The sequence below is a fragment of the Trachinotus anak genome, unplaced genomic scaffold, assembly GCF_046630095.1.
Source record: "Trachinotus anak isolate AG129_WGS33_773 ecotype Australia unplaced genomic scaffold, CSIRO_AGI_Tana_v1 ptg000003l, whole genome shotgun sequence".
Classification (NCBI taxonomy): Eukaryota; Metazoa; Chordata; class Actinopteri; order Carangiformes; family Carangidae; genus Trachinotus; species Trachinotus anak.
The window spans coordinates 14,379,220-14,405,089 of record NW_027273854.1 but is presented as its reverse complement, the minus strand read 5'-3'; the positions used below and the strand labels follow the sequence as shown (position 1 = coordinate 14,405,089).

The 25,870-nt window shown below is 37.1% G+C and overlaps 1 protein-coding gene and 1 gene segment (V, D, J or C); both read left to right on the top strand.

Moving 5' to 3' along the window:
• LOC139618218 (uncharacterized) overlaps positions 1–13,039 on the top strand; it is a 68,737-nt gene extending 55,698 nt beyond the window's left edge. For 2 of the 7 annotated variants that reach the window (XM_071473975.1, XM_071473977.1), the window contains exons 2-21: positions 1,133–1,426; positions 2,717–3,049; positions 3,140–3,454; positions 5,144–5,274; positions 5,934–6,015; positions 6,369–6,427; positions 6,963–7,280; positions 7,402–7,698; positions 7,794–8,105; positions 8,207–8,488; positions 8,681–8,977; positions 9,073–9,384; positions 9,486–9,767; positions 9,960–10,256; positions 10,352–10,663; positions 10,765–11,046; positions 11,148–11,474; positions 11,579–11,896; positions 12,190–12,474; positions 12,617–13,039. In XM_071473975.1, the coding sequence (XP_071330076.1) occupies positions 5,939–6,015; positions 6,369–6,427; positions 6,963–7,280; positions 7,402–7,698; positions 7,794–8,105; positions 8,207–8,488; positions 8,681–8,977; positions 9,073–9,384; positions 9,486–9,767; positions 9,960–10,256; positions 10,352–10,663; positions 10,765–11,046; positions 11,148–11,474; positions 11,579–11,896; positions 12,190–12,474; positions 12,617–12,774 (4,215 nt within the window). In that variant the 5' untranslated portion in view covers positions 1,133–1,426; positions 2,717–3,049; positions 3,140–3,454; positions 5,144–5,274; positions 5,934–5,938 and the 3' untranslated portion in view covers positions 12,775–13,039. Of the gene's footprint in view, positions 1–247; positions 293–1,132; positions 1,427–2,716; positions 3,050–3,139; positions 3,455–5,143; positions 5,275–5,933; positions 6,859–6,962; positions 7,281–7,401; positions 7,699–7,793; positions 8,106–8,206; positions 8,489–8,680; positions 8,978–9,072; positions 9,385–9,485; positions 9,768–9,959; positions 10,257–10,351; positions 10,664–10,764; positions 11,047–11,147; positions 11,475–11,578; positions 11,897–12,189; positions 12,475–12,616 lie in introns of those variants that run through there. The other 5 variants (XM_071473976.1, XR_011689702.1, XM_071473981.1 and 2 more) reach the window with 5 other exon arrangements.
• An 8,925-nt stretch (positions 13,040–21,964) lies between these two features.
• On the top strand, positions 21,965–25,837 carry LOC139618220 (Ig mu chain C region membrane-bound form-like). The segment is given in 5 exon segments: positions 21,965–22,396; positions 22,730–23,026; positions 24,402–24,734; positions 24,825–25,139; positions 25,311–25,837. Coding segments are annotated over 5 exon segments (1,356 nt in total).
• The last annotated feature ends 33 nt before the right edge of the window (positions 25,838–25,870 follow it).

Genomic DNA, 25,870 nt, shown 5'->3' with positions numbered 1-25,870 from the left:
CATTTTCATGTAGTTGTCCGTTGATAAGACAGCCAACAGTACTTTCTAACCTGGCAAAGAATTCACCGAAACTTTCAAACTCTTGGCTTTTTAGTTCAGTTGAAACAAAAGTCAATCCACAGGTGTGTATTTCTGTTTGGTTTTAACTGTCGCTGAAACCAAACTGTATGGCATGAAGGAATGAGTTATTAGAGCAATTAGTTTTTGTGGGAAGTGTGAATTGACTCTCTTAACAATGACAGCTGGGCTTTTGACTACTGGGGAAAAGGCACTATGGTAACTGTGTCATCAGGTAAGATTTGTACCATTTACGATCTACAGTAGGATACATTTCAGACTGTGAAGTGTCATGTTTAAGTTATATTGCAACTTCTCATCATGTCAAGTCACAATTCAAAAGGGAATTGTTTTAACATGGTATGTACCGTGAAAAGTCAAACAGCGATCACCTCAGTAGAACACAGTGCTAGACATTTACGGCTGATGTGTTTTAAGTCATTTAAGTGGATTTTTTAACAGTTGGATTAAATAAATGTGAAGGTAGACTTTTTGCGCTTGGCAGTAGTAGTTGTAGCCTTTTCATACTAACAGCAGAGTAGATGCAGCACTGTGCTACTACGGTGCTTTTGACTATTGGGGAAAGGGTACAATGGTAACCGTTTCATCAGGTAAGAACACTATTCAATCTCACACAATTGCTGAAATTGAATAAAAATTATATATTTTTGTAAAATATGCCATCAGCTCAGTTAATGAAGGTTTACTGACTTGACACCTTCCTTCAAATTCAAAAACTTACTAATGCATATTGTCAAAGTTGTGCATTTAAAGTGTTTTACCGATTTGTATCTAGAAAAACACAAAATTACCACAAATGTTATGGAGGGAGGTTAATCTCAGCATAACAAAAAAGCCTCTAAATAAATGGGACAGAGAAAATAAAGGTCTGTGTATGGAGGTTACTTGAAATTCCAACTTTAACATTTTAAAGGTAATGCCTTACATGCTGAGCTTTGTTACACCACTGAATCAGCTCAGTTGACTTCTCTCTGTTTGAACCAATACTTGCTGAAAAATGTTGAATGTTTATATTTTTGGTGTTTTAATTACGCTTTTGTTTTTCCTTTCTTAGCCACTGCAACTGCCCCCTCTGTTTTTCCTCTGTGGCAATGCGGTTCTGGGACTGGAGACATCACTCTTGGCTGCCTCGCCACCGGCTTCACACCCTCCTCCATTACTTTCTCATGGAAAAAAGAGAATACCGCCTTGACGGACTTCATTCAGTATCCTCCAGTACCGAAAGGCAACTTCTACACAGGTGTCAGTCAAATCCGAGTGAGGAGACAGGACTGGGACGACAGGAGAACTTTCTATTGTAGTGTGACTCATCCTGCAGGAAATAACAGCACCAGCATGATGAAGCCAAGTAAGACCGATTCTAAATCCTATATAAATGCCTTTTTAGTAGTTGATTTGAATTCTTGTAATTTAACATGGCAGAGCTGTTAGCATATTTTTAAATTGTGCAACAATTTTAATGCTTTAAAATTAAATGTGACAAAGTACATGGAGTTTGTTAATGTCAAAAGAAAATGGAATTTTAATTTTAATTTTGTGAGTAAATTCAGTCAGAATACAGTATCAAACAGAACAATTTTAGATTATACAATACAGTAAACAAATAAATGAAACTTTTCAAGTACTATGACGCTACTTTTGATGAAGATACAATTATAATCTTAAATAGTAGCACATTTTATTTAAGGTCATTTGGTGACTTTATGTCAAATAACTTATTCAATTTATAATAATTCTTGTTAATAATTCAAAGTCATTTGTATTTATATAGCACAATAAATTTGAGCTCAAAGTGTTTTATGCAAAAAAAGAAAAGAAAAAGAAAAAATAAAAAATAATTAACAATAATAGTAATGATAACAATAATAGTTTTAACTGTTTCAGAATGAAATATGGGCCAAATCTAACCTCTCAATCAAGAGATACATAAAGAACATAGGACAGAAAACTCATGAAATTCAACTTTTACAAATTAAAAAGGGAGATATATCCTTAACTATTGTTAATTTCATAACTAGTAGTCTTAGCAGGCAACCTAACAGTGAGTTGGAACGAGAGGGCTGAAGCTTGCACACGTATATTCAGCTTCTGACTGCTTTTTATTAAGTCTAATTTATTCTGTACTAATGCACGATATGTCCAATGCATCTGACCAAAAAAAGATCATTGCAGTGTGCTCTGCTTCTTTCCATCTGTCTGAATAATCCCAGTTCTTCCTAATCTCTGTCTGCCTCCACTTTTCGCTGTTTGTTGATTATTAACATTCACATTAAATGCTTTGCATGTTTGCTTGCCTGAAAAGTCAGTGTATATGCAGAAGCAAGCATTAAAGATCTGCTCTTAAATTATGTCATTTATTACTATGAAAATGTTTCCTTTTGACTCTTTCTGCACTTTGGTAACAAGCTACAGTTCATTTGTGGCGTGTAATCACTATGTGCAGGACAGTAGTACAGAAAAGTCATGAACTCACATATATTCTAAGTGTACAGTACATTTAGATTACATGAACATTGTAGCACATTATTCATCTCTGCTTCTGCATATATATGTGTGTGTGTGTGTGTGTTTATACATATAAATCATTCCCTGCTTCCGCAAATGTACATATATATCTGTGTATTTGTTTGTCTTTCAGCTGTACCTCATCAGTTGCCAACTCTTAGAGTGTTGACCTCCTCTAATGATGAAAGCGAGGCTTCCTTTTCCTGCTTTGCTAAAGATTTTTCACCAAAAACTCATGACATCAAATGGCTGAAAAATGGAGAGGAAATCACCAACAAAGTATCTGAGATCAAAACACCTCCTCAGGAAACAGGTGTGTTAAATGGAGCTAAGCTGTACAGTGCAGCAAGTTTTCTCACAGTGAAGTCCAATGATGTGTCTGCTAGCACCCCTTTTACATGTGAGTTTAAGGGGAAAAATGGCGACAAAGATGTATTCACTAATTCAACTGTATACCCAGGATGTGGTGAGTAAATTTCTAGTTTTAAGTTTAATTTCCATTTCAATGGTTTTCAGCCATTACTATTCAATAATTGTTGGTTAATATCTCCTTCAGAACGTCCATCGTGTCCTAAAGCAGACGTGGAGATAAAGATTGAAGGCCCCACATTGAAGGATATGTTTGTAAACAAAAGAGGAACTTTAACGTGTCAGGTCACCGTAAACAAGCCATCTGTTGAGAGAATTTTTTGGGAGGACCAGGATGGAAAAGAAATGGCTGACTCCTCAATGACCCCCACCAATGGAAAAATGTGGAGCCTTAAACTTGACATCACATATGAAGAATGGACTGAGGGGATAAAGCGCTACTGTGTTGTTGAACATAGTGAATATCTTGTACCATTCAAGGAACTCTATGAAAGGAAGGCGGGTAAGACTATTCAGTAACTGTGCACCAAAACCTGTGTTTAATTCACCTTATGAAACCATTAAACTTGTAAAGAGTGTTATTTCTAGTTGTGTTTTACAGCACAGATTTCTTCATGCACTGTAGGCACTTTCATATGTGGCAGGAGGCCTAACTGTTCTTTCATGCTTGCAGGAGGACAGACTCAGCGTCCTTCAGTGTTCATGCTGTCACCAGTAGAACAAAGTAGAAAAGACACGGTGACCCTGACTTGCTATGTGAAAGACTTCCACCCTCAGGAGGTTTACGTGTCTTGGCTTGTTGATGACGAGGCAGCAGACTCAACATATGAGTTCAGTACCACAAACCCTGTAGGAAACGATGGATCCTTTTCTGTTTATGGCGAGTTAACACTCAACCTTAATGAGTGGAAAGACAATGACAAGGTGTTTAGCTGTGTAGTTTACCACCAATCTGTGGTCAACAATACTAAGGCCATTGTCAGATCCATTGGGCACAGAACATTTGAAAAAACCAACCTGGTCAACCTCAACATGAACATCCCTGAAACGTGCAAGGCCCATTAGATGTTACTTTGTGTTGCTGTGTCTTCTGCTGTTTGTTGTTTAATGTTTGTTGCTTGTGACATGACATTGTGTTTGTCTTTATAATGCAGATTCAAAATCAAAATAAAAAAAAAAAGCACTTTGTAACTCTGTTGTTGTTTGTCGCATGCAGTTCATGTCTTTATTCAACCAGTATTTAGAGCTACATGTTAATAGTATGTGTGCAGTCACAGTGCAATTCAAACACAAAACAAATTTGGTGTACACATCACCATGTTTGACTTTTAGAGCACAGTGACACTAACAATATTTCAAATTTTCAACATCATATTGTATTCACAAGAAAAAAACATTACCATCACACCCCAGTAATTTTCGGCAAACATTCTATTAATTCAATGTTGTTTGTTCATTTTTGTTTGTACATGGAGCATGAACACTGTGTAACTTGTCCTCGTGTATGTGTGGTTCCTCTACTGAGTCTTGCACCCCAAACACAACAATGATTGTTTCAGGACTAACTCTGGATTTGTGGTCTCTCAGTCAAATGGTGAATAAACTCATACACAAGCCAAGTCATGCAAGCCACGCCAAGAGTAGAGTCTTTCAAAAGCAAATCAGCATCATTGTAGAACTAATTGAATCAACATTTTAGAAAGACAAGCTAAACTTTCTCCTTATGGGGCAGCCTGGTAGTCAAGTGGTTAGGGTGCATACCATTTGGGCGCAAAGACGCTCTTAGCAGGCGGGCACCGGTTCGACTCCCGATCGGTCCGACTCTTTCCTGCATGTCATTCCCCTCTCTACCCCCTTTCCTGTCAGTCTCCATTTAACTATAATAAAAAAAGACATAAAAGCCCAAAAAAAATTATAACTTTAAACTTTCTCCTTATGGTACACTCATAACAACTAAAAAGACTTGAGCCAATGCTCTCCTTTTTTCTTTTTAGTTTGCAATTGTTTATTTTATACTTGGACTGACTGACTGGTTGGTTTAATGAGTGAATCCACTCTGACCTATGAGATTATAAATATGTTAATGTCCTATAGGTTATTTATTGAGTTTATTGGTCATTGTGTCATAAATTCTTTTTCACAGCTGGGTGTGGATTGTCCTGGTATTAACTGACTAATTACTGTACATTAGATCCAGAGATCCTGATTGAATCGGACAGTGTTCCAGGGGCAGAAGAAGATAACATGGGAAACACAGCCCTCACCTTCATCCTTCTCTTCCTCATCACTCTGCTGTTCACCATTGGAACCACGGCTTTCAAGGTAATAATGAGTTTATGTGCACAGATTTGAATTTAACTCAACCAGAAAAAGACAGCTGGGTAAATGATTTCATGTATTCAAACAACAGAGAGGTTAGCTGACAACTGCTTGTAACATGACGACTGGAAAAACAATAGGTTATTCTTGTTGCTGTTATTGTGGCTGTTGTGTGTTCCATATTATCCTTTTTTCTCCTAAGTTAATTTGAGTAAATTAAAATTAATTAAAGTAATTCATCAAATATATACAACAACCTACACAAGAAGCCAGTTGTGTCACAAGTATTTGTATTTGTGCTAAATATATTTATTTTACACCTTGCCAGAAAAGAACATGTATGGTGAAGTGCCTCATGTAACAATTATAAAGTTGAGCTGGCTTTATAAAGACCTTAAGATGGCATTGGAAATAAAATAAATATTTAGGTACCAGTGATAAATGTTTTACTTTAGCTATGTAACACATTCTTACAAAGAGGTCAGACCAGCATTCAGGAGTTATGCCAGTATTATATTTTATTGCAACTGTTATGTGCATATGTTGATCAATAATACATTTCCAGTATAGCCACACCGTTAAACGGCAATAATTAGGAAATTTCACCATTTTGCTGCAGTTTTACTAACCCACATTTTTATGCTTTTTTTCTGTCGTTTCAGGTTAAATGAATCAAGACAAACTTTCTGTTAAAAAGAAAAAAAAACATTTCTCAAATTGTTTCTTATATTCTCACAATAACATGTAAGTAATCACTATTGTCTTTCTTTCATTTACAAAAGTTACAAAATTTAAAAACAATTACAAAAGCTGTATGTCTTTTTGAAAATAAATGTTTACATGAAGATAACACTTGATGTTGCTATTGCAATTTTTCTCAACCTTCTATTATGTTGAATTGATGCTGATGTAGTTTTACTTATGGAAGTTTAATACACATTGTCTTAACAGAGATATTTAACAGTTTATCTATTACTAATATTGACAATTTATCTTTTTGTTTTATATTATGTTTTTAAATACTTTTTAAAATTATTTTTTGATTATAAAAAATATTTAAAAAATATAATCTGATGTTCTGTTCATCACCTCACCAGCACCTGGAATCAACAGCCCTTGCTCATCTCAACATGTAAATGTGGAGATTTTGCAGTTGGTTAGTTTTCAAGTCTGTTATTAATACACTCAAAAACTAAAACCATTAGCAAAGTCATGAGAGGCCACATGAAATCTCGGTGAAAACATATGTAAACTCATATGAGATATTTAAATGTGTTTCTCTTACTGGAATAACCACACCTCACACCTGGTGTCTGTGATGCACCGTTGATCCTTGTGTTGTTTCACTTCTGCATTTTGGTACTTTTTTGGGAAATGGGTGTTACTCAATGCTTCCGCTTGCTGCTAGCTCTGATCACTCTGCCCTGTCACGCTGCAACATCTGTGCAACAGACTTTCAGCCCAATCTCCACCTGACTTTAAGACATCAGACACTGTAAACATACAACTCTGCCATCTAGCCGAAATACGGAGATATTACACTTATAATTGAGACTGTACGGTTAGTTACTTGACCAAAATTGGAAGGTATGTATCACTGAAGAAATCAAATCAACACATATGTAAAAATGTTCATATATAACATTTGGACTGAGGCAAGTTAAAACAAAATAGTCTTTGCTCTATCTCAGGACAGCGGGTTGTCTCTCCAAAGATCACATTGCATCCTGTCTGGAATGGTGCATTTGTGGCCTCACCAGTCAGACTCATCTGCACCATGAGTGGCTTCTTTCCAGACAAACTGACTGTGGAGTGGCAACAGGATGATCAACCTCTGAACATTGCGCCAATTCAAACGAAGCTGCAGAGTGTGGAGGGAGTGGCGAAAACCTTCAGTCTGAGCAGTGAGATTCAGCCAGATATGACAAAGTGGGAAAACGGCTCTAGTTTTACATGCAAGGCCACTCACGACAAAAAGAAATTTCAAGAAACCACAAACATTTGTCATAGTGAGTATATCTACTGTTTCCCAGCACGATGTGATTACTGTGATATCATGAATGAATAAATGAAAATACAAATTTTTGTAATTTTAAAGAGAGGTACATACAAATATGATTTTTCCTGCAGTGCATGCCAACGTCCCTCCTTCAATTGATGTGGAGAGTCCCAGCTTCAAGACTGTAATGATGGCAGAATCTGAAGTGAAAGCCACATGTTCCGTCCACACTGGTTTTGATGCCAGTGTGACCTGGCAGATAGATGGAGCAGATGCACCAAGTAGCAGAGTGAAAAAGACTGCAAACACAACTCATAAAATCAGCCATCTTACAGTTCCCTTCAGCGAGTGGAAACAACTCAAGAAGATAACGTGTAAAGCTGAGCATACGTGTTTCTCATCCACTGAGAAGAAAGTGAATGTTGCAGGTACGATAACTTTTCAAGGTGAAAATCAGACATATTATAATTACAAAGAACAGTAAAGAAATAGTTCTGCTTTGTTTCCTCTCTGTATCATACAGGGCCTGCACTTCCAGCTCCATCGGTGGAGATCAAGAGATCTCTCCCAGATTTGCTGAAGGGGCAAAGTGCTGTGCTCCACTGTGACATCACGCAACTCTCCTCAAGTGATCTCTACGTCACCTTTCAGGCCAACAATCATGACATTTCTGCCAAACAGTATGTTGATCTTCCTGAAGGGCCGGGCCTTCATTCAGTCACTACACATTTTGCCATCCCTTCAACTCACTGGAAGACAGGCACAGATTTCTCCTGCACAGTCAATCAAGGCTTCTCCGCCAGATTCAAGTCAAACCTAACAGGCAACATTTTTGGTGAGAGGAGTTACTCTTTTTTCTCATCATGGAAGTTTGTCTCATGTTTCACACTTTATTACACATTGATTCACTGATGCACTGATTCATCTCCCATTTAGTGGACCCATCTGTGGAACTTCTTTTGGTCCCCAATAATGAGTCAGGACCACAGAGACTCTTGTGCTTCGGATGGGGCTTCAACCCTCAAATTAAATGGTCTCCTGGCTCTCAGCAAAGTTCTTCAAACAACGACATTACCATGGGTGCAGATGGACGTGTGGCAGTAACCAGTCAACTTCATATCCCTCAAGAAGAGTGGAAAACAGGGAAAGGCTTCACTTGTGAAGTGTCAGACAGATCTCTGAATAAGACTGTCAACAAGACCATCAGCCTCTGCTCAGGTAAAAATAAATGGAAGGTTGCAACCTCAGCTGTTCTCTGAGAACAGTGTGACCATTCAAAAAATGGCTTGAACTCAATTTGAAATATCATGTCAACAATGTGTCACAATATAAAAGGATCTTTTACAATGACACAGTTTACTCAGGATTGGGTCTTGCTTCATGATACTTTTCCCTTGTTTTCATTGTCAGTTTATTCACGTGCTGCTCCTTCAATTGATGTGGAGATTCCCAGCTTCAAGACTGTAATGATGGCAGAATCTGAAGTGAAAGCCACATGTTCCGTCCACACTGGTTTTGATGCCAGTGTGACCTGGCAGATAGATGGAGTAGATGCACCAAGTAGCAGAGTGAAAAAGACTGCAAACACAACTCATAAAATCAGCCATCTTACAGTTCCCTTCAGCGAGTGGAAACAACTCAAGAAGATAACGTGTAAAGCTGAGCATACGTGTTTCTCATCCACTGAGAAGACAGTGAATGTTGCAGGTACGATAACTTTTCAAGGTGAAAATCAGACATATTATAATTACAAAGAACAGTAAAGAAATAGTTCTGCTTTGTTTCCTCTCTGTATCATACAGGGCCTGCACTTCCAGCTCCATCGGTGGAGATCAAGAGATCTCTCCCAGATTTGCTGAAGGGGCAAAGTGCTGTGCTCCACTGTGACATCACGCAACTCTCCTCAAGTGACCTCTACGTCACCTTTCAGGCTAACAATCATGACATTTCTGCTAAACAGTATGTTGATCTTCCTGAAGGGCCAGGCCTTCATTCAGTCACTACACATTTTGCCATCCCTTCAACTCACTGGAAGACAGGCACAGATTTCTCCTGCACAGTCAATCAAGGCTTCTCCGCCAGCTTCAAGTCAAACCTACCAGGCAACATTTTTGGTGAGAGGAGTTACTCTTTTTTCTCATCATGGACGTTTGTTTCATGTTTCACACTTTATTACACATTGATTCACTGATGCACTGATTCATCTCCCATTTAGTGGACCCATCTGTGGAACTTCTTTTGGTCCCCAATAATGAGTCAGGACCACAGAGACTCTTGTGCTTAGGATGGGGCTTTAACCCTCAAATTAAATGGTCTCCTGGCTCTCAGCAAAGTTCTTCAAACAACGACATTACCATGGGTGCAGATGGACGTGTGGCAGTAACCAGTCAACTTCATATCCCTCAAGAAGAGTGGAAAACAGGGAAAGGCTTCACTTGTGAAGTGTCAGACAGATCTCTGAATAAGACTGTCAACAAGACCATCAGCCTCTGCTCAGGTAAAAATAAATGGAAGGTTGCAACCTCAGCTGTTCTCTGAGAACAGTGTGACCATTCAAAAAATGGCTTGAACTCAATTTGAAATATCATGTCAACAATGTGTCACAATATAAAAGGATCTTTTACAATGACACAGTTTACTCAGGATTGGGTCTTGCTTCATGATACTTTTCCCTTGTTTTCATTGTCAGTTTATTCACGTGCTGCTCCTTCAATTGATGTGGAGATTCCCAGCTTCAAGACTGTAATGATGGCAGAATCTGAAGTGAAAGCCACATGTTCCGTCCACACTGGTTTTGATGCCAGTGTGACCTGGCAGATAGATGGAGTAGATGCACCAAGTAGCAGAGTGAAAAAGACTGCAAACACAACTCATAAAATCAGCCATCTTACAGTTCCCTTCAGCGAGTGGAAACAACTCAAGAAGATAACGTGTAAAGCTGAGCATACGTGTTTCTCATCCACTGAGAAGACAGTGAATGTTGTAGGTACGATAACTTTTCAAGGTGAAAATCAGACATATTATAATTACAAAGAACAGTAAAGAAATAGTTCTGCTTTGTTTCCTTTCTGTATCATACAGGGCCTGCACTTCCAGCTCCATCAGTGGAGATCAAGAGATCTCTCCCAGATTTGCTGAAGGGGCAAAGTGCTGTGCTCCACTGTGACATCACACAACTCTCCTCAAGTGACCTCTACGTCACCTTTCAGGCCAACAATCATGACATTTCTGCCAAACAGTATGTTGATCTTCCTGAAGGGCCAGGCCTTCATTCAGTCACTACACATTTCGCCATCCCTTCAACTCACTGGAAGACAGGCACAGATTTCTCCTGCACAGTCAATCAAGGCTTCTCCGCCAGCTTCAAGTCAAACCTAACAGGCAACATTTTTGGTGAGAGGAGTTACTCTTTTTTCTCATCATGGAAGTTTGTTTCATGTTTCACACTTTATTACACATTGATTCACTGATGCACTGATTCATCTCCCATTTAGTGGACCCATCTGTGGAACTTCTTTTGGTCCCCAATAATGAGTCAGGACCACAGAGACTCTTGTGCTTAGGATGGGGCTTCAACCCTCAAATTAAATGGTCTCCTGGCTCTCAGCAAAGTTCTTCAAACAATGACATTACCATGGGTGCAGATGGACATGTGGCAGTAACCAGTCAACTTCATATCCCTCAAGAAGAGTGGAAAACAGGGAAAGGCTTCACTTGTGAAGTGTCAGACAGATCTCTGAATAAGACTGTCAACAAGACCATCAGCCTCTGCTTAGGTAAAATAAAATCATGACATTATTATCACAATCATATTCATGCATTAATAAATACATTCATACTGTTTCTGAATCTCTTGAATGTCTTCTTCTTTTTTCAGTAACTCCAGCATCATCTCAGATAGTTGGTGTATATGTTCAGGGACCACCACCACAGGAGTTTCCCGACAAGGGACAGGTGACTATCACCTGTCTTCTTGTCGGCCTTTGTCTTCATGATTTTTCCATCACCTGGAAAGTAGATGAGGACATACAGTTTCGGAATTTCCATACGAAGCCACCAGTGATTCAAAGTAATTGGACAGAGACTTTGCAAAGCTTCTTCAATGTGTCAGCAGAGGACTGGCATGCTTATAAAAAAGTGTCTTGTGAAGCAAAGCACCGATACTCTAACCAGAGCTACGATGATCATATGAGCAAAAGCAGAGGTAGTGTTAAACATAATAAGCATGAAGTTAATTCTTTGAGATTGTTATTCGTGGATTCTGAATTTCTAGGGGTTCAACAAGTTTTCTTCTTTTTGTTTCTCAAGACCTGAATCAACCAACAGTGAAGATAATACAACCAACTCCCTCTGAGCTCTCTATGTCAGACGTCCTCACACTTACTTGCCTAGTTTCTGGATATTTCCCATCCAATATAATAGTGTACTGGAAAGAGAACGGCCAGAGACTACCACCAACCCGCTACACCAATGGTGCTGCATGGAAGTACACAGGGAGCAGCACTTATTCAATGAACAGCAGACTAAACGTATCCAAAACTGAAGACAAAAGCTCTACATATTCTTGTGCTGTGAGACACGAGTCATCTGACACGCCTTTTGAAAGCACTATAAAGAATGTGTTTGGTGAGTTGACAATTATCATTTCATACAATTACAGTTTGCTGGTGTCATTCTTCTCTGGTCTCAGTGTTGCTAAATAGCACTCATGTGGGTACAAAGGTAAAGAAGAAAAAACGCCTTTAAAACATTTGCTCTTATTCAATTCAAGTGCCTTCAAATTTTCATTTTTTCAATATTATTCTTTCAATTTCCAAGAAGAAACTTTCTAACATGGCTTATAAAGGTTCCCTGATTTTTCTTGACCTTCATCAATATAGATTCATGAAAACATACACTTTTATGACTATCTTTCCCAGCCCCAGTGACCCGCAGCAAACCTTCAGCCACCTTGCTCCAGGCCACAAATGAACTTGTATGCTTGGTCTTTGGCTTCAGCCCTGCCTCTATTAACATCACTTGGTATGATGGACCTGAGGAACTCTTGGACTACAACACGAGTGAGCCCCACATAGGCCAGAATGGAAAGTTCAGTATCCAAAGCCACCTTCGTCTGTCCCAGGGAAACTGGTTACATGAGAAAGTCATCACCTGCAGAGTGGTACATGAAAACACCACCCTTTCCCTGAATATATCTAAACCAGGTGATAGTTCTTCCATTGATCTACATCTTCCTTTACAGTTAAGATTTAGTATGGTTTGGTTACTGCATGGATTACTTTAAATAAAATCTCTTTGCAGTCCATCAATGTAATATTTCATTAACAAATCTCAATTCTTTCACAGACACCTTGGAGCATTGCGACTTCTTTGATGACATCATGCATGCTGATGTGAACCAAGACATAGGTGTGGAAAGCTGGTATATAGCTTTCACTTTCCTCCTTTTTTTCTTCATCTCTGTCATCTATGGTGTCTCAGCTACCGTAATTAAGACTAAATGATGATGATCACAGGACAGATCCCATTTTATGATTCAAATGTGGACTTTTGATGACATAGGGCCTGACTAGTTTTAGATTTCTATCTTTTTAAATATACTTTTCATTTTCTGTCGTTTTTACATGTTTATTCAATTTTATGGAGGTGGTTTATTTTATATTCATTTCTTTTGATGCTTCAGTGTATTTGCGCTGGAATGTATGTAATGCATATGTATTAGAAGAAAAAAAGACAAAAACAGAAAAATAAATGAATACAGCAAGTAAATGAAGCTTCTAATTCTGATTTTCAGATTCATATACTGACTCAGTCAACAAGTATGACATGACTTTACTTTATAATGTAAAGATTCAAGTATGCACAACAAAATTTGTCATAATTTCCCTCATTCATTACAATAAATCAAATGATGACACATACTGATTTATTCTTCATGGCTATGCATAGCACTACAGTATACTGTGTTACAGTACCACACCTGTATTACTCAGACTGTCCACAAGATAAGACAAACACATGGAGCAGTGCTGATTTACCACCTCTATGTGTGTGAAACATTGGTCATGTAGTTTGAAGATGCTGACAAGTCTGAACTGAACTCACTAACTGGTTTGACACAGGGGTACATTCACTGAAAAACACAGAGACTTTTTTTAAGTCTCTTCTCCTTTCCATACATACAGAGTCTAAATGTGAGCATACTCTGTCTTTCAGTTAGGGCCTCCTGTTTGAGTTTACATTTGTGCACCTTGATGACACTAAGCACATCCAGGCTTATGATTGGCTACCTCCGGGTGACCTGGCACTGTGTATGCCCAAACATGGGCTTTGTTCCTACTTTATGCAGGCGCTAAATTCAAAGTTAACTTAGTACACATACATGCACACAGCCTACTTTTCCTAATTCTATCACTCATATTTGGGTAGTGAGAAAGACAGAGATCCAGAGAGAGAAGATCAAATTGAGTAACAGACAGTTTTTCCATCCATGCTCTAGTACAAAATTCAATTATCATTACTTTAGTACATCAATTATTAGCCTATGAGAAGAGTCAAGGTGGTACTTACTTTACTTTCTTGAGCAAGTTTTGAACAGAGTTAATACTTTATATCATATAAATATTTTAGTTCGAGAAGTATTTTAAAAGCTTTAATTTTGCATTCCTGAATACAGCTCATGTATTGTTACTTTCAATTTATGTGTTTATTTGTTAGGTTGTCAATTGTTTCCAAAAATAAACTGGTGCTGTAATTGATTAATTCAACCTGTGTACTTTCATCAACTTCAAACTCTAAAGTCTAATATGTTCTTGGGAATACTATCAAGCTTCACTTGTTTTCAAGTGTTTTATAATGTCAACTTGTTGATGTGCTGGGGGACATTCTTGTTGACATGCCAGCTGGTCAATGGAAGTGAGAAAAGAGAGTGAGGACTAAAAACCCTTTAAAACCCTTTTACTGTATTTGCATTTACAGCTTGCTTATACAGGCTAATGGAGAAGCTCAAGGCAAGTAACCAAAGCACTGGACAACCTTTTAGTTTCATTCTGAAGGTGGAAGTGAGCTTAAAGATGAACCACACAAACAGAAAATGTGCTTGTGCTGCCATCTACTGGTTTCTATGTGCACTGTAAGAAATTCAAAAAGTGTGCATGTATTTGCTCTTTAAAAAAGAAAAGTAAAAATGACTTTAAAAAGCACACCAACCCCCATGTGGAAGCAGAGGGCACTGACTTGGCCCATGTCTCTCTATTCCAAGGTTAGCAGCAGCCAAATGCATACATGTGGATGCTTTTTAAAGAGTCCACTTGTGACAATGCATAGCTTAGTTTAGTTAATTATTTATGGGTAACTGACAACCACAGAAAAACAATGACAGTTGCAGAGGCTCGCTGATCAGTAATTTCCCACACCAGTCCCTTGACTGCTCAAGCAATCATGAATATTATATGCTGCATTTTAAAATCAGTGCATATTGATGCATATGAATCAGTACATATAGTAACAAAATAAGAGCAGAAACCATCTGTGACAACACGCAAACAGATTAAAATAAAACAACAACAAAGTAATACAGACCACCAAAACAACAAAACAAATCAGTTAGCACTTAGTACGAAGCATCATTACCGATGACTTCTCTCTTTCCCTCCCTCTCTCCTGCTCTCTCTTGCTCAGTGTCTTATGTTTAGTTATTCATCTGCCTCCTTCAGTAATAATGATGGTACGATTAAAGTAGTTAATTTGCTGTAATGGAGGCGAGGCTCAGTAAACTGCAAGCATCCTCTGCTCCCCTGCAGTTCCTGAGCAGGCAACTTGGTGACTGCCTGTAACAAGAGGTGTCAGCACCCATACACAGTACAGACATTAAAAAAATACATAAGTGTGTGTATATATATATATATATATATATATATATATATATAATTGCAAGTCCAAATCCATGGCCTTTGCTGATGTAGCCCCACTACGGTTCCTCTGAAGTTTAATAATTTTAATAGTGGATTTCATTTTAAAAAATTAAAAATATTCCCTTTATGTTAAAAGAGCATGGTTAATCCACTACTAAATGTGATGAGTAAAACATCCAGTTCAATATGGCTGAATAAAGCTATTACTGAGCAAAGTGGACAGGATCATTTTAAACACTTGCACATTAAGAGGAGGTTAAAATGTATGGGACAGCATTAAGAAATCATAAGGTTATTGTAAGGTATCATAATCTTTCATTCAATCAATCAGTGATCATTACGACATTGAATTTGTAAGTTTTACTTGATACTCAGAAAAAACTGCCGTGTTACATTTTGTCAGTATTTAAATTTAAATGAAATAAATACACACAGCACAACTGTCTTAAGACATTGACTTAAAATACTCTTGTTCCTCACAAATGTATTATCCCACATCCTGAGAATACAGCCACATCATTGCAGAACCTGCTAATGCAAAGTCACAGATGCAATCTTTGCAATCACATGTCAAACAGCAAGTCTCCCAGTTCAGCTAGAAATGTTCAGTAAAAGTGTGCATACTTTAAAATTTTAAACTTAACTTTTTTGAAAACCAATTTATGAAATTGATGTATCAAAATTGAAAACTGAAAAACAACACCTGAATGTTAACTTTCATATTGCTCTGCTAACCGTTGGCAAACACACTTAATTTTATATAACCCAGACATCAGGAAATGAATATCTCAAGTGAAATGGTTAATAAATGGTATAGTGGGAACTGCTTTGTCAGTGAAACCTGTTTACTTTCCTTGGTTTAAAAACAGTATTTTTATAAGGAGCAGATTGTAATCTATTACTGTGATGGTCTCTTTGATTAAGGGGGGAAAGAGACAAGTCATAATAACTTCTTTAGAATAATAATCTAATCTATTGAAGATGAAGATTTTTGTAATTTTATTATTATTTTATTATCATATATCATATTATTATTATTATTATATTTTTAATAGATTGGTTTAAACAGTACTTAAACTAGAATGTAATCTGCAGAAGAAAAAAAACTAAAGAGCATTTTACGATTACTTTATGGACTAAGTGACATAATTTATTCAATGATACAAGCTGTGAAATATCTTAGCACTAAAGTGCTAACCTGTCACTGTGACTACTTTGACTACTGGGGAAAAGGAACAATGGTGACTGTCACATCAGGTGAAATAATCTTTTTTTGTCTTCATATTGAAAATGTAATATTTACACAGTTTAATGGAGCAAATTTGTATCTCAGTGGCATCAAAAGTCTTTTCAAGATGCTAGTTTTTCTATGTTGGATGTGTTGACAAATTACACTGTGATTCTGCTTTTCCAACAAAAAAGTTGTGCCACAGGTAATTGATTTCATGAATTGTGTTGATGTGTTATAATCAGTAGACTCATTTTAAACTTGAACTTGTTTGCAAAAGCTAAGGAAAATATGTCGATGGCAGAATGTGATGAAATAACCTACAATGAAAAGGGTAGAAATCTGGGAACAGGTTTTTGTATGCGGTGGTTAATGATTTATTAGACTGTGACTACGCTTTTGACTACTGGGGAAAAGGCACCATGGTCACCGTCACCTCAGGTATGTAACAATATTGTCTCAAACTAGAAAATGAAATTCGTAATTACATCACAAAAATATGTATGATCATTTTCATGTAGTCACAACCATTGTCCGTTGATAAGACAGCCAACAGTACTTTCTAACCTGGCAAAGAAGTCACCAAAACTTTCAAACTCTTGGCTTTTTAGTTCAGTTGAAACAAAAGTCAATCCACAGGTGTGTATTTCTGTTTGGTTTTAACTGTCGCTGAAACCAAACTGTATGGCATGAAGGAATGAGTTATTAGAGCAATTAGTTTTTGTGGGAAGTGTGAATTGACTCTCTTAACAATGACAGCTGGGCTTTTGACTACTGGGGAAAAGGCACTATGGTAACTGTGTCATCAGGTAAGATTTGTACCATTTACGATCTACAGTAGGATACATTTCAGACTGTGAAGTGTCATGTTTAAGTTATATTGTAACTTCTCATCATGTCAAGTCACAATTCAAAAGGGAATTGTTTTAACATGGTATGTACCGTGAAAAGTCAAACAGCGATCATCTCAGTAGAACTCAGTGCTAGACATTTACGGCTGATGTGTTTTAAGTCATTTAAGTGGATTTTTTAACAGTTGGATTAAATAAATGTGAAGGTAGACTTTTTGCGCTTGGCAGTAGTAGTTGTAGCCTTTTCATACTAACAGCAGAGTAGATGCAGCACTGTGCTACTACGGTGCTTTTGACTATTGGGGAAAGGGTACAATGGTAACCGTTTCATCAGGTAAGAACACTATTCAATCTCACACATAATTGCTGAAATTGAATAAAAATTATATATTTTTGTAAAATATGCCATCAGCTCAGTTAATGAAGGTTTACTGACTTGACACCTTCCTTCAAATTCAAAAACTTACTAATGCATATTGTCAAAGTTGTGCATTTAAAGTGTTTTACCGATTTGTATCTAGAAAAACACAAAATTACCACAAATGTTATGGAGGGAGGTGAATCTCAGCATAACCAAAAAACCTCTAAATAAATGGGACAGAGAAAATAAAGGTCTGTGTATGGAGGTTACTTGAAATTCCAACTTTAACATTTTAAAGGTAATGCCTTACATGCTGAGCTTTGTTACACCACTGAATCAGCTCAGTTGACTTCTCTCTGTTTGAACCAATACTTGCTGAAAAATGTTGAATGTTTATATTTTTGGTGTTTTAATTACGCTTTTGTTTTTCCTTTCTTAGCCACTGCAACTGCCCCCTCTGTTTTTCCTCTGTGGCAATGCGGTTCTGGGACTGGAGACATCACTCTTGGCTGCCTCGCCACCGGCTTCACACCCTCCTCCATTACTTTCTCATGGAAAAAAGAGAATACCGCCTTGACGGACTTCATTCAGTATCCTCCAGTACCGAAAGGCAACTTCTACACAGGTGTCAGTCAAATCCGAGTGAGGAAACAGGACTGGGACGACAGGAGAACTTTCTATTGTAGTGTGACTCATCCTGCAGGAAATAACAGCACCAGCATGATAAAGCCACCAAGTAAGACCGATTCTAAATCCTATATAAATGCCTTTTTAGTAGTTGATTTGAATTCTTGTAATTTAACATGGCAGAGCTGTTAGCATATTTTTAAATTGTGCAACAATTTTAATGCTTTAAAATTAAATGTGACAAAGTACATGGAGTTTGTTAATGTCAAATGAAAATGGAATTTTAATTTTAATTTTGTGAGTAAATTCAGTCAGAATACTGTATCAAACAGAACAATTTTAGATTATACAATACAGTAAACAAATAAATGAAACTTTTCAAGTACTATGACGCTACTTTTGATGAAGATACAATTATAATCTTAAATAGTAGCACATTTTATTTAAGGTCATTTGGTGACTTTATGTCAAATAACTTATTCAATTTATAATAATTCTTGTTAATAATTCAAAGTAATTTGTATTTATATAGCACAATAAATTTGAGCTCAAAGTGTTTTATGCAAAAAAAGAAAAGAAAAAGGAAAAATATAAAATATATATATATATACATTGCATCTGGAAAGTATTCACAGCGCTTCACTTTTTCCACATTTTGTTATGTTACAGCCTTACTCCAAAATGGATTAAATTCATTTTTTACCTCAAAATTCTACATACAATACCCCATAATGACAATGTGAAAAAAGTTTGCTTGAAATTTTTGCAAATATATTAAAAATAAAAAAACAAAAAAATCACATGTACATAAGTATTCACAGCTTTTGCCATGACACTCAAAATTGAGCTCAGGTGCATCCTGTTTCCACTGATCATCCTTCAGATGTTTCTACAACTTGATTGGAGTCCACCTGTGCTAAATTCAGTAGATTGGACATGATTTGGAAAGGCACACACCTGTCTATATAAGGTCCCATAGTTGACAGTACATGTCAGAGCACAAACCAAGCCATGAAGTCCAAGGAATTGTCTGTAGACCTCTGAGACAGGATTGTATCGAGGCACAGATCTGGGGAAGGGTACAGAAAAATTTCTGCAGCATTGAAGGTCCCAATGAGCACAGTGGCCTCCATCATCTGTAAATGGAAGAAGTTTGGAACCACCAGGACTGCCTGGCCAATCTGAGCGATCGGGCCAGAAGGGCCTTAGTCAGGGAGGTGACCAAGAACACGATGGTCACTCTGACAGTGCTCCAGCGTTGCTCTGTGGAGAGAGGAGAACCTTCCAGAAGGACAACCATTTCTGCAGCACTCCACCAATCAGACCTGTAAGGTAGAGTGGCTAGACGGAAGCCACTCCTCAGTAAAAGGCACATGACAGCCCACCTGGAGTCTGCCAAAAGGCACCTGAAGGACTCTCAGACCATGAGAAACAAAATTCTCTGGTATGATGAAACAAAGATTGATCTCTTTGGCCTGAATGCCAAGCGTCATGTCTGGAGGAAACCAGGCACCGCTCATCACCTGGCCAATACCATCCCTACAGTGAAGCATGGTGGTGGCAGCATCATGCTGTGGGGATGTTTTTGACAGCAGGAACTGGGAGATTAGTCAGGGTTGAGGGAAAGATGAATGCAGCAATGTACAGAGACATCCTTGATGATAACCTGCTCCAGAGCGCTCTGGACTTCGGACTGGGGCGAAGGTTCATCTTCCAACAGGACAACGACCCTGAGCACACAGCTACAATAGCAAAGGAGTGGCTTTCGGACAACTCTATGAATGTCCTTGAGTGGCCCAGCCAGAGCCCACACTTTAACCCGATTGAACATCTCTGGAGAGATCTGAAAATGGCTGTGCACTGACGCTCCCCATCCAACCTGATGGAGATTGGGAGGTTCTGCAAATAAGAAAGGGAGAAACTGCCCAAAAATAGGTGTGCCAAGCTTGTAGCATCTTACTCAAAAACACTTGAGGCTGTAATTGCTGCCAAAGGTGCTTCAACAAAGTATTGAGCAAAGGCTGTGAATACTTATGTACATGTGATTTCTTTTGTTTTATTTTTAATATATTTGCAGAAATTTCAAGCAAACTTTTTTCACTTTGTCATTATGGGGTATTGTATGTAGAATTTTGAGGTAAAAAATGAATTTAATCCATTTTGGAATAAGGCTGCAACATAACAAAATGTGGAAAAAGTGAAGCGCTGTGAATACTTTCCGGATGCACTGTATATATATATAAATATATATAATTGCAAGTCCAAATCCATGGCCTTTGCTGATGTAGCCCCACTACAGTTCCTCTGAAGTTTAATAACTTTAATATTGGATTTCATTAAAAAAAAAAAAAAAAAAAAAAAAAAAAAACTTACAATGCCCTTTATGTTAAAAAAGCATGGTTAATCCACTACTAAATGTGATGAGTAAAACATCTAGTTCAATATGGCTGAATAAAGCTACTACTAAGCAAAGTGAACAGGATCATTTTAAACACTTGCACATTAAGAGGAGGTTAAAATGTATGGGACAGCATTAAGAAATCATAAGGTTATTGTAAGGTATCATAATCTTTCATTCAATCAATCAGTGATCATTACAACATTGAATTTGTAAGTTTTACTTGATACTCAGAAAAAACTGCCGTGTTACATTTTGTCAGTATTTAAATTTAAATGAAATAAATACACACAGCACAACTGTCTTAAGACATTGACTTAAAATACGCTTGTTCCTCACAAATGTATTATCCCACATCCTGAGAATACAGCCACATCATTGCAGAACCTGCTAATGCAAAGTCACAGATGCAATCTTTGCAATCACATGTCAAACAGCAAGTCTCCCAGTTCAGCTAGAAATGTTCAGTAAAAGTGTGCATACTTTAAAATTTTAAACTTAACTTTTTTGAAAACCAATTTATGAAATTGATGTATCAAAATTGAAAACTGAAAAACAACACCTGAATGTTAACTTTCATATTGCTCTGCTAAGCGTTGGCAAACACACTTAATTTTATATAACCCAGACATCAGGAAATGAATATCTCAAGTGAAATGGTTAATAAATGGTATAGTGGGAACTGCTTTGTCAGTGAAACCTGTTTACTTTCCTTGGTTTAAAAACAGTATTTTATAAGGAGCAGATTGTAATCTATTACTGTGATGGTATCTTTGATAAAGGGGGGAAAGAGACAAGTCATAATAACTTCTTTAGAATAATAATCTAATCTATTGAAGATGAAGATTTTTGTAATTTTATTATTATTTTATTATCATATGTATTATTATATTTTTAATAGATTGGTTTAAACAGTACTTAAACTAGAATGTAATCTGCAGAAGAAAAAAAACTAAAGAGCATTTTACGATTACTTTATGGACTAAGTGACATAATTTATTCAATGATACAAGCTGTGAAATATCTTAGCACTAAAGTGCTAACCTGTCACTGTGACTACTTTGACTACTGGGGAAAAGGAACAATGGTGACTGTCACATCAGGTGAAATAATCTTTTTTTGTCTTCATATTGAAAATGTAATATTTACACAGTTTAATGGAGCAAATTTGTATCTCAGTGGCATCAAAAGTCTTTTCACAGGTGTGTATTTCTGTTTGGTTTTAACTGTCGCTGAAACCAAATTGTATGGCATGAAGGAATGAGTTATTAGAGCAATTAGTTTTTGTGGGAAGTGTGAATTGACTCTCTTAACAATGACAGCTGGGCTTTTGACTACTGGGGAAAAGGCACTATGGTAACTGTGTCATCAGGTAAGATTTGTACCATTTACGATCTACAGTAGGATACATTTCAGACTGTGAAGTGTCATGTTTAAGTTATATTGTAACTTCTCATCATGTCAAGTCACAATTCAAAAGGGAATTGTTTTAACACGGTATGTACCGTGAAAAGTCAAACAGCGATCATCTCAGTAAAACACAGTGCTAGACATTTACGGCTGATGTGTTTTAAGTCATTTAAGTGGATTTTTTAACAGTTGGATTAAATAAATGTGAAGGTAGACTTTTTGCGCCTGGCAGTAGTAGTTGTAGCCTTTTCATACTAACAGCAGAGTAGATGCAGCACTGTGCTACTACGGTGCTTTTGACTATTGGGGAAAGGGTACAATGGTAACCGTTTCATCAGGTAAGAACACTATTCAATCTCACACATGATTGCTGAAATTGAACAAAAATTACACATTACACATTACAACATCAAATGTTATGAAGGGAGGTTAATCTCAGCATAACAAAAAAGCCTCTAAATAAATGGGACAGAGAAAATAAAGGTCTGTGTATGGAGGTTACTTGAAATTCCATCTTTAACATTTTAAAGGTAATGCCTTACATGCTGAGCTTTGTTACACCACTGAATCAGCTCAGTTGACTTCTCTCTGTTTGAACCAATACTTGCTGAAAAATGTTGAATGTTTATATTTTTGGTGTTTTAATTACGCTTTTGTTTTTCCTTTCTTAGCCACTGCAACTGCCCCCTCTGTTTTTCCTCTGTGGCAATGCGGTTCTGGGACTGGAGACATCACTCTTGGCTGCCTCGCCACCGGCTTCACACCCTCCTCCATTACTTTCTCATGGAAAAAAGAGAATACCGCCTTGACGGACTTCATTCAGTATCCTCCAGTACCGAAAGGCAACTTCTACACAGGTGTCAGTCAAATCCGAGTGAGGAGACAGGACTGGGACGACAGGAGAACTTTCTATTGTAGTGTGACTCATCCTGCAGGAAATAACAGCACCAGCATGATAAAGCCACCAAGTAAGACCGATTCTAAATCCTATATAAATGCCTTTTTAGTAGTTGATTTGAATTCTTGTAATTTAACATGGCAGAGCTGTTAGCATATTTTTAAATTGTGCAACAATTTTAATGCTTTAAAATTAAATGTGACAAAGTACATGGAGTTTGTTAATATCAAAAGAAAATGGAATTTTAATTTTAATTTTGTGAGTAAATTCAGTCAAAATACAGTATCAAACAGAACAATTTTAGACTATATAATACAGTAAACAAATAAATGAAACTTTTCAAGTACTACGACGCTACTTTTGATGAAGATACAATTATAATCTTAAATAGTAGCACATTTTATTTAAGGTCATTTGGTGACTTTATGTCAAATAACTTATTCAATTTATAATAATTCTTGTTAATAATTCAAAGTAATTTGTATTTATATAGCACAATAAATTTGAGCTCAAAGTGTTTTATGCAAAAAAAGAAAAGAAAAAGAAAAAAGAAAAAATAATTTAAAATAATAGTAATGATAACAATAATAGCTTTAACTGTTTTAGAATGAAATATGGGCTTACTCTAACCTCTCAATCAAAAGATACATAAAGCACATAGGACAGCAAACTAATAAAATTCAACTTTTACAAATTAAAAAGGGAGATATATCCTTAACTATTGTTAATTTCATAACTAGTAGTCCTAGCAGGCAATCCTAACAGTGAGTTGGAACGAGAGGGCTGAAGCTTGCACACGTATATTCAGCTTCTGACTGCTTTTTATTAAGTCTAATTTATTCTGTACTAATGCACGATATGTCCAATGCATCTGACCAAAAAAAGATCGTTGCAGTGTGCTCTGCTTCTTTCCATCTGTCTGAATAATCCCAGTTGTTCCTAATCTCTGTCTGCCTCCACTTTTCGCTGTTCGTTGATAATTAACATTCACATTAAATGCTTTGCATGTTTGCTTGCCTGAAAAGTCAGTGTATATGCAGAAGCAAGCATTAAAGATCTGCTCTTCAATTATGTCATTTATTACTATGAAAATGTTTCCTTTTGACTCTTTCTGCACTTTGGTAACAAGCTACAGTTCATTTGTGGCGTGTAATCACTATGTGCAGGACAGTAGTACAGAAAAGTCATGAACTCACATATATTCTAAGTGTACAGTACATTTAGATTACATGAACATTGTAGCACATTGTTCATCTCTGCTTCTGCATATATATATATATATATATATATCTATATATAGATATATAGATATATATATACACACACATACACACACATATATATGTGTGTGTGTGTGTGTGTGTGTTTATACATATAAATAATTCCCTGCTTCTGCAAATGTATATATATATATATATATATCTGTGTATGTGTTTGTCTTTCAGCTGTACCTCATCAGTTGCCAACTCTTAGAGTGTTGACCTCCTCTAATGATGAAAGCGAGGCTTCCTTTTCCTGCTTTGCTAAAGATTTTTCACCAAAAACTCATGAGATCAAATGGCTGAAAAATGGAGAGGAAATCACCAACAAAGTATCTGAGATCAAAACACCTCCTCAGGAAACAGGTGTATTAAATGGAGCTAAGCTGTACAGTGCAGCAAGTTTTCTCACAGTGAAGTCCAATGATGTGCCTGCTGGCACCCCTTTTACATGTGAGTTTAAGGGGAAAAATGGCGACAAAGATGTATTCACTAATTCAACTGTATACCCAGGATGTGGTGAGTAAATTTCTAGTTTTAAGTTTAATTTCCATTTCAATGGTTTTCAGCCATTACTATTCAATAATTGTTGGTTAATATCTCCTTCAGAACGTCCATCGTGTCCTAAAGCAGACGTGGAGATAAAGATTGAAGGCCCCACATTGAAGGATATGTTTGTAAACAAAAGAGGAACTTTAACGTGTCAGGTCACCGTAAACAAGCCATCTGTTGAGAGAATTTTTTGGGAGGACCAGGATGGAAAAGAAATGGCTGACTCCTCAATGACCCCCACCAATGGAAAAATGTGGAGCCTTAAACTTGACATCACATATGAAGAATGGACCGAGGGGATAAAGCGCTACTGTGTTGTTGAACATAGTGAATATCTTGTACCATTCAAGGAACTCTATGAAAGGAAGTCAGGTAAGACTATTCAGTAACTGTGCACCAAAACCTGTGTTTAATTCACCTTATGAAACCATTAAACTTGTAAAGAGTGTTATTTCTAGTTGTGTTTTACAGCACAGATTTCTTCATGCACTGTAGGCACTTTCATATGTGGCAGGAGGCCTAACTGTTCTTTCATGCTTGCAGGAGGACAGACTCAGCGTCCTTCAGTGTTCATGCTGTCACCAGTAGAACAAAGTAGAAAAGACACGGTGACCCTGACTTGCTATGTGAAAGACTTCCACCCTCAGGAGGTTTACGTGTCTTGGCTTGTTGATGACGAGGCAGCAGACTCAACATATGAGTTCAGTACCACAAACCCTGTAGGAAACGATGGATCTTTTTCTGTTTATGGCGAGTTAACACTCAACCTTAATGAGTGGAAAGACAATGACAAGGTGTTTAGCTGTGTAGTTTACCACCAATCTGTGGTCAACAATACTAAAGCCATTGTCAGATCCATTGGGCACAGAACATTTGAAAAAACCAACCTGGTCAACCTCAACATGAACATCCCTGAAACGTGCAAGGCCCATTAGATGTTACTTTGTGTTGCTGTGTCTTCTGCTGTTTGTTGTTTAATGTTTGTTGCTTGTGACATGACATTGTGTTTGTCTTTATAATGCAGATTCAAAATCAAAATAAAAAAAAGCGCTTTGTAACTCTGTTGTTGTTTGTTGCATGCAGTTCATGTCTTTATTCAACCA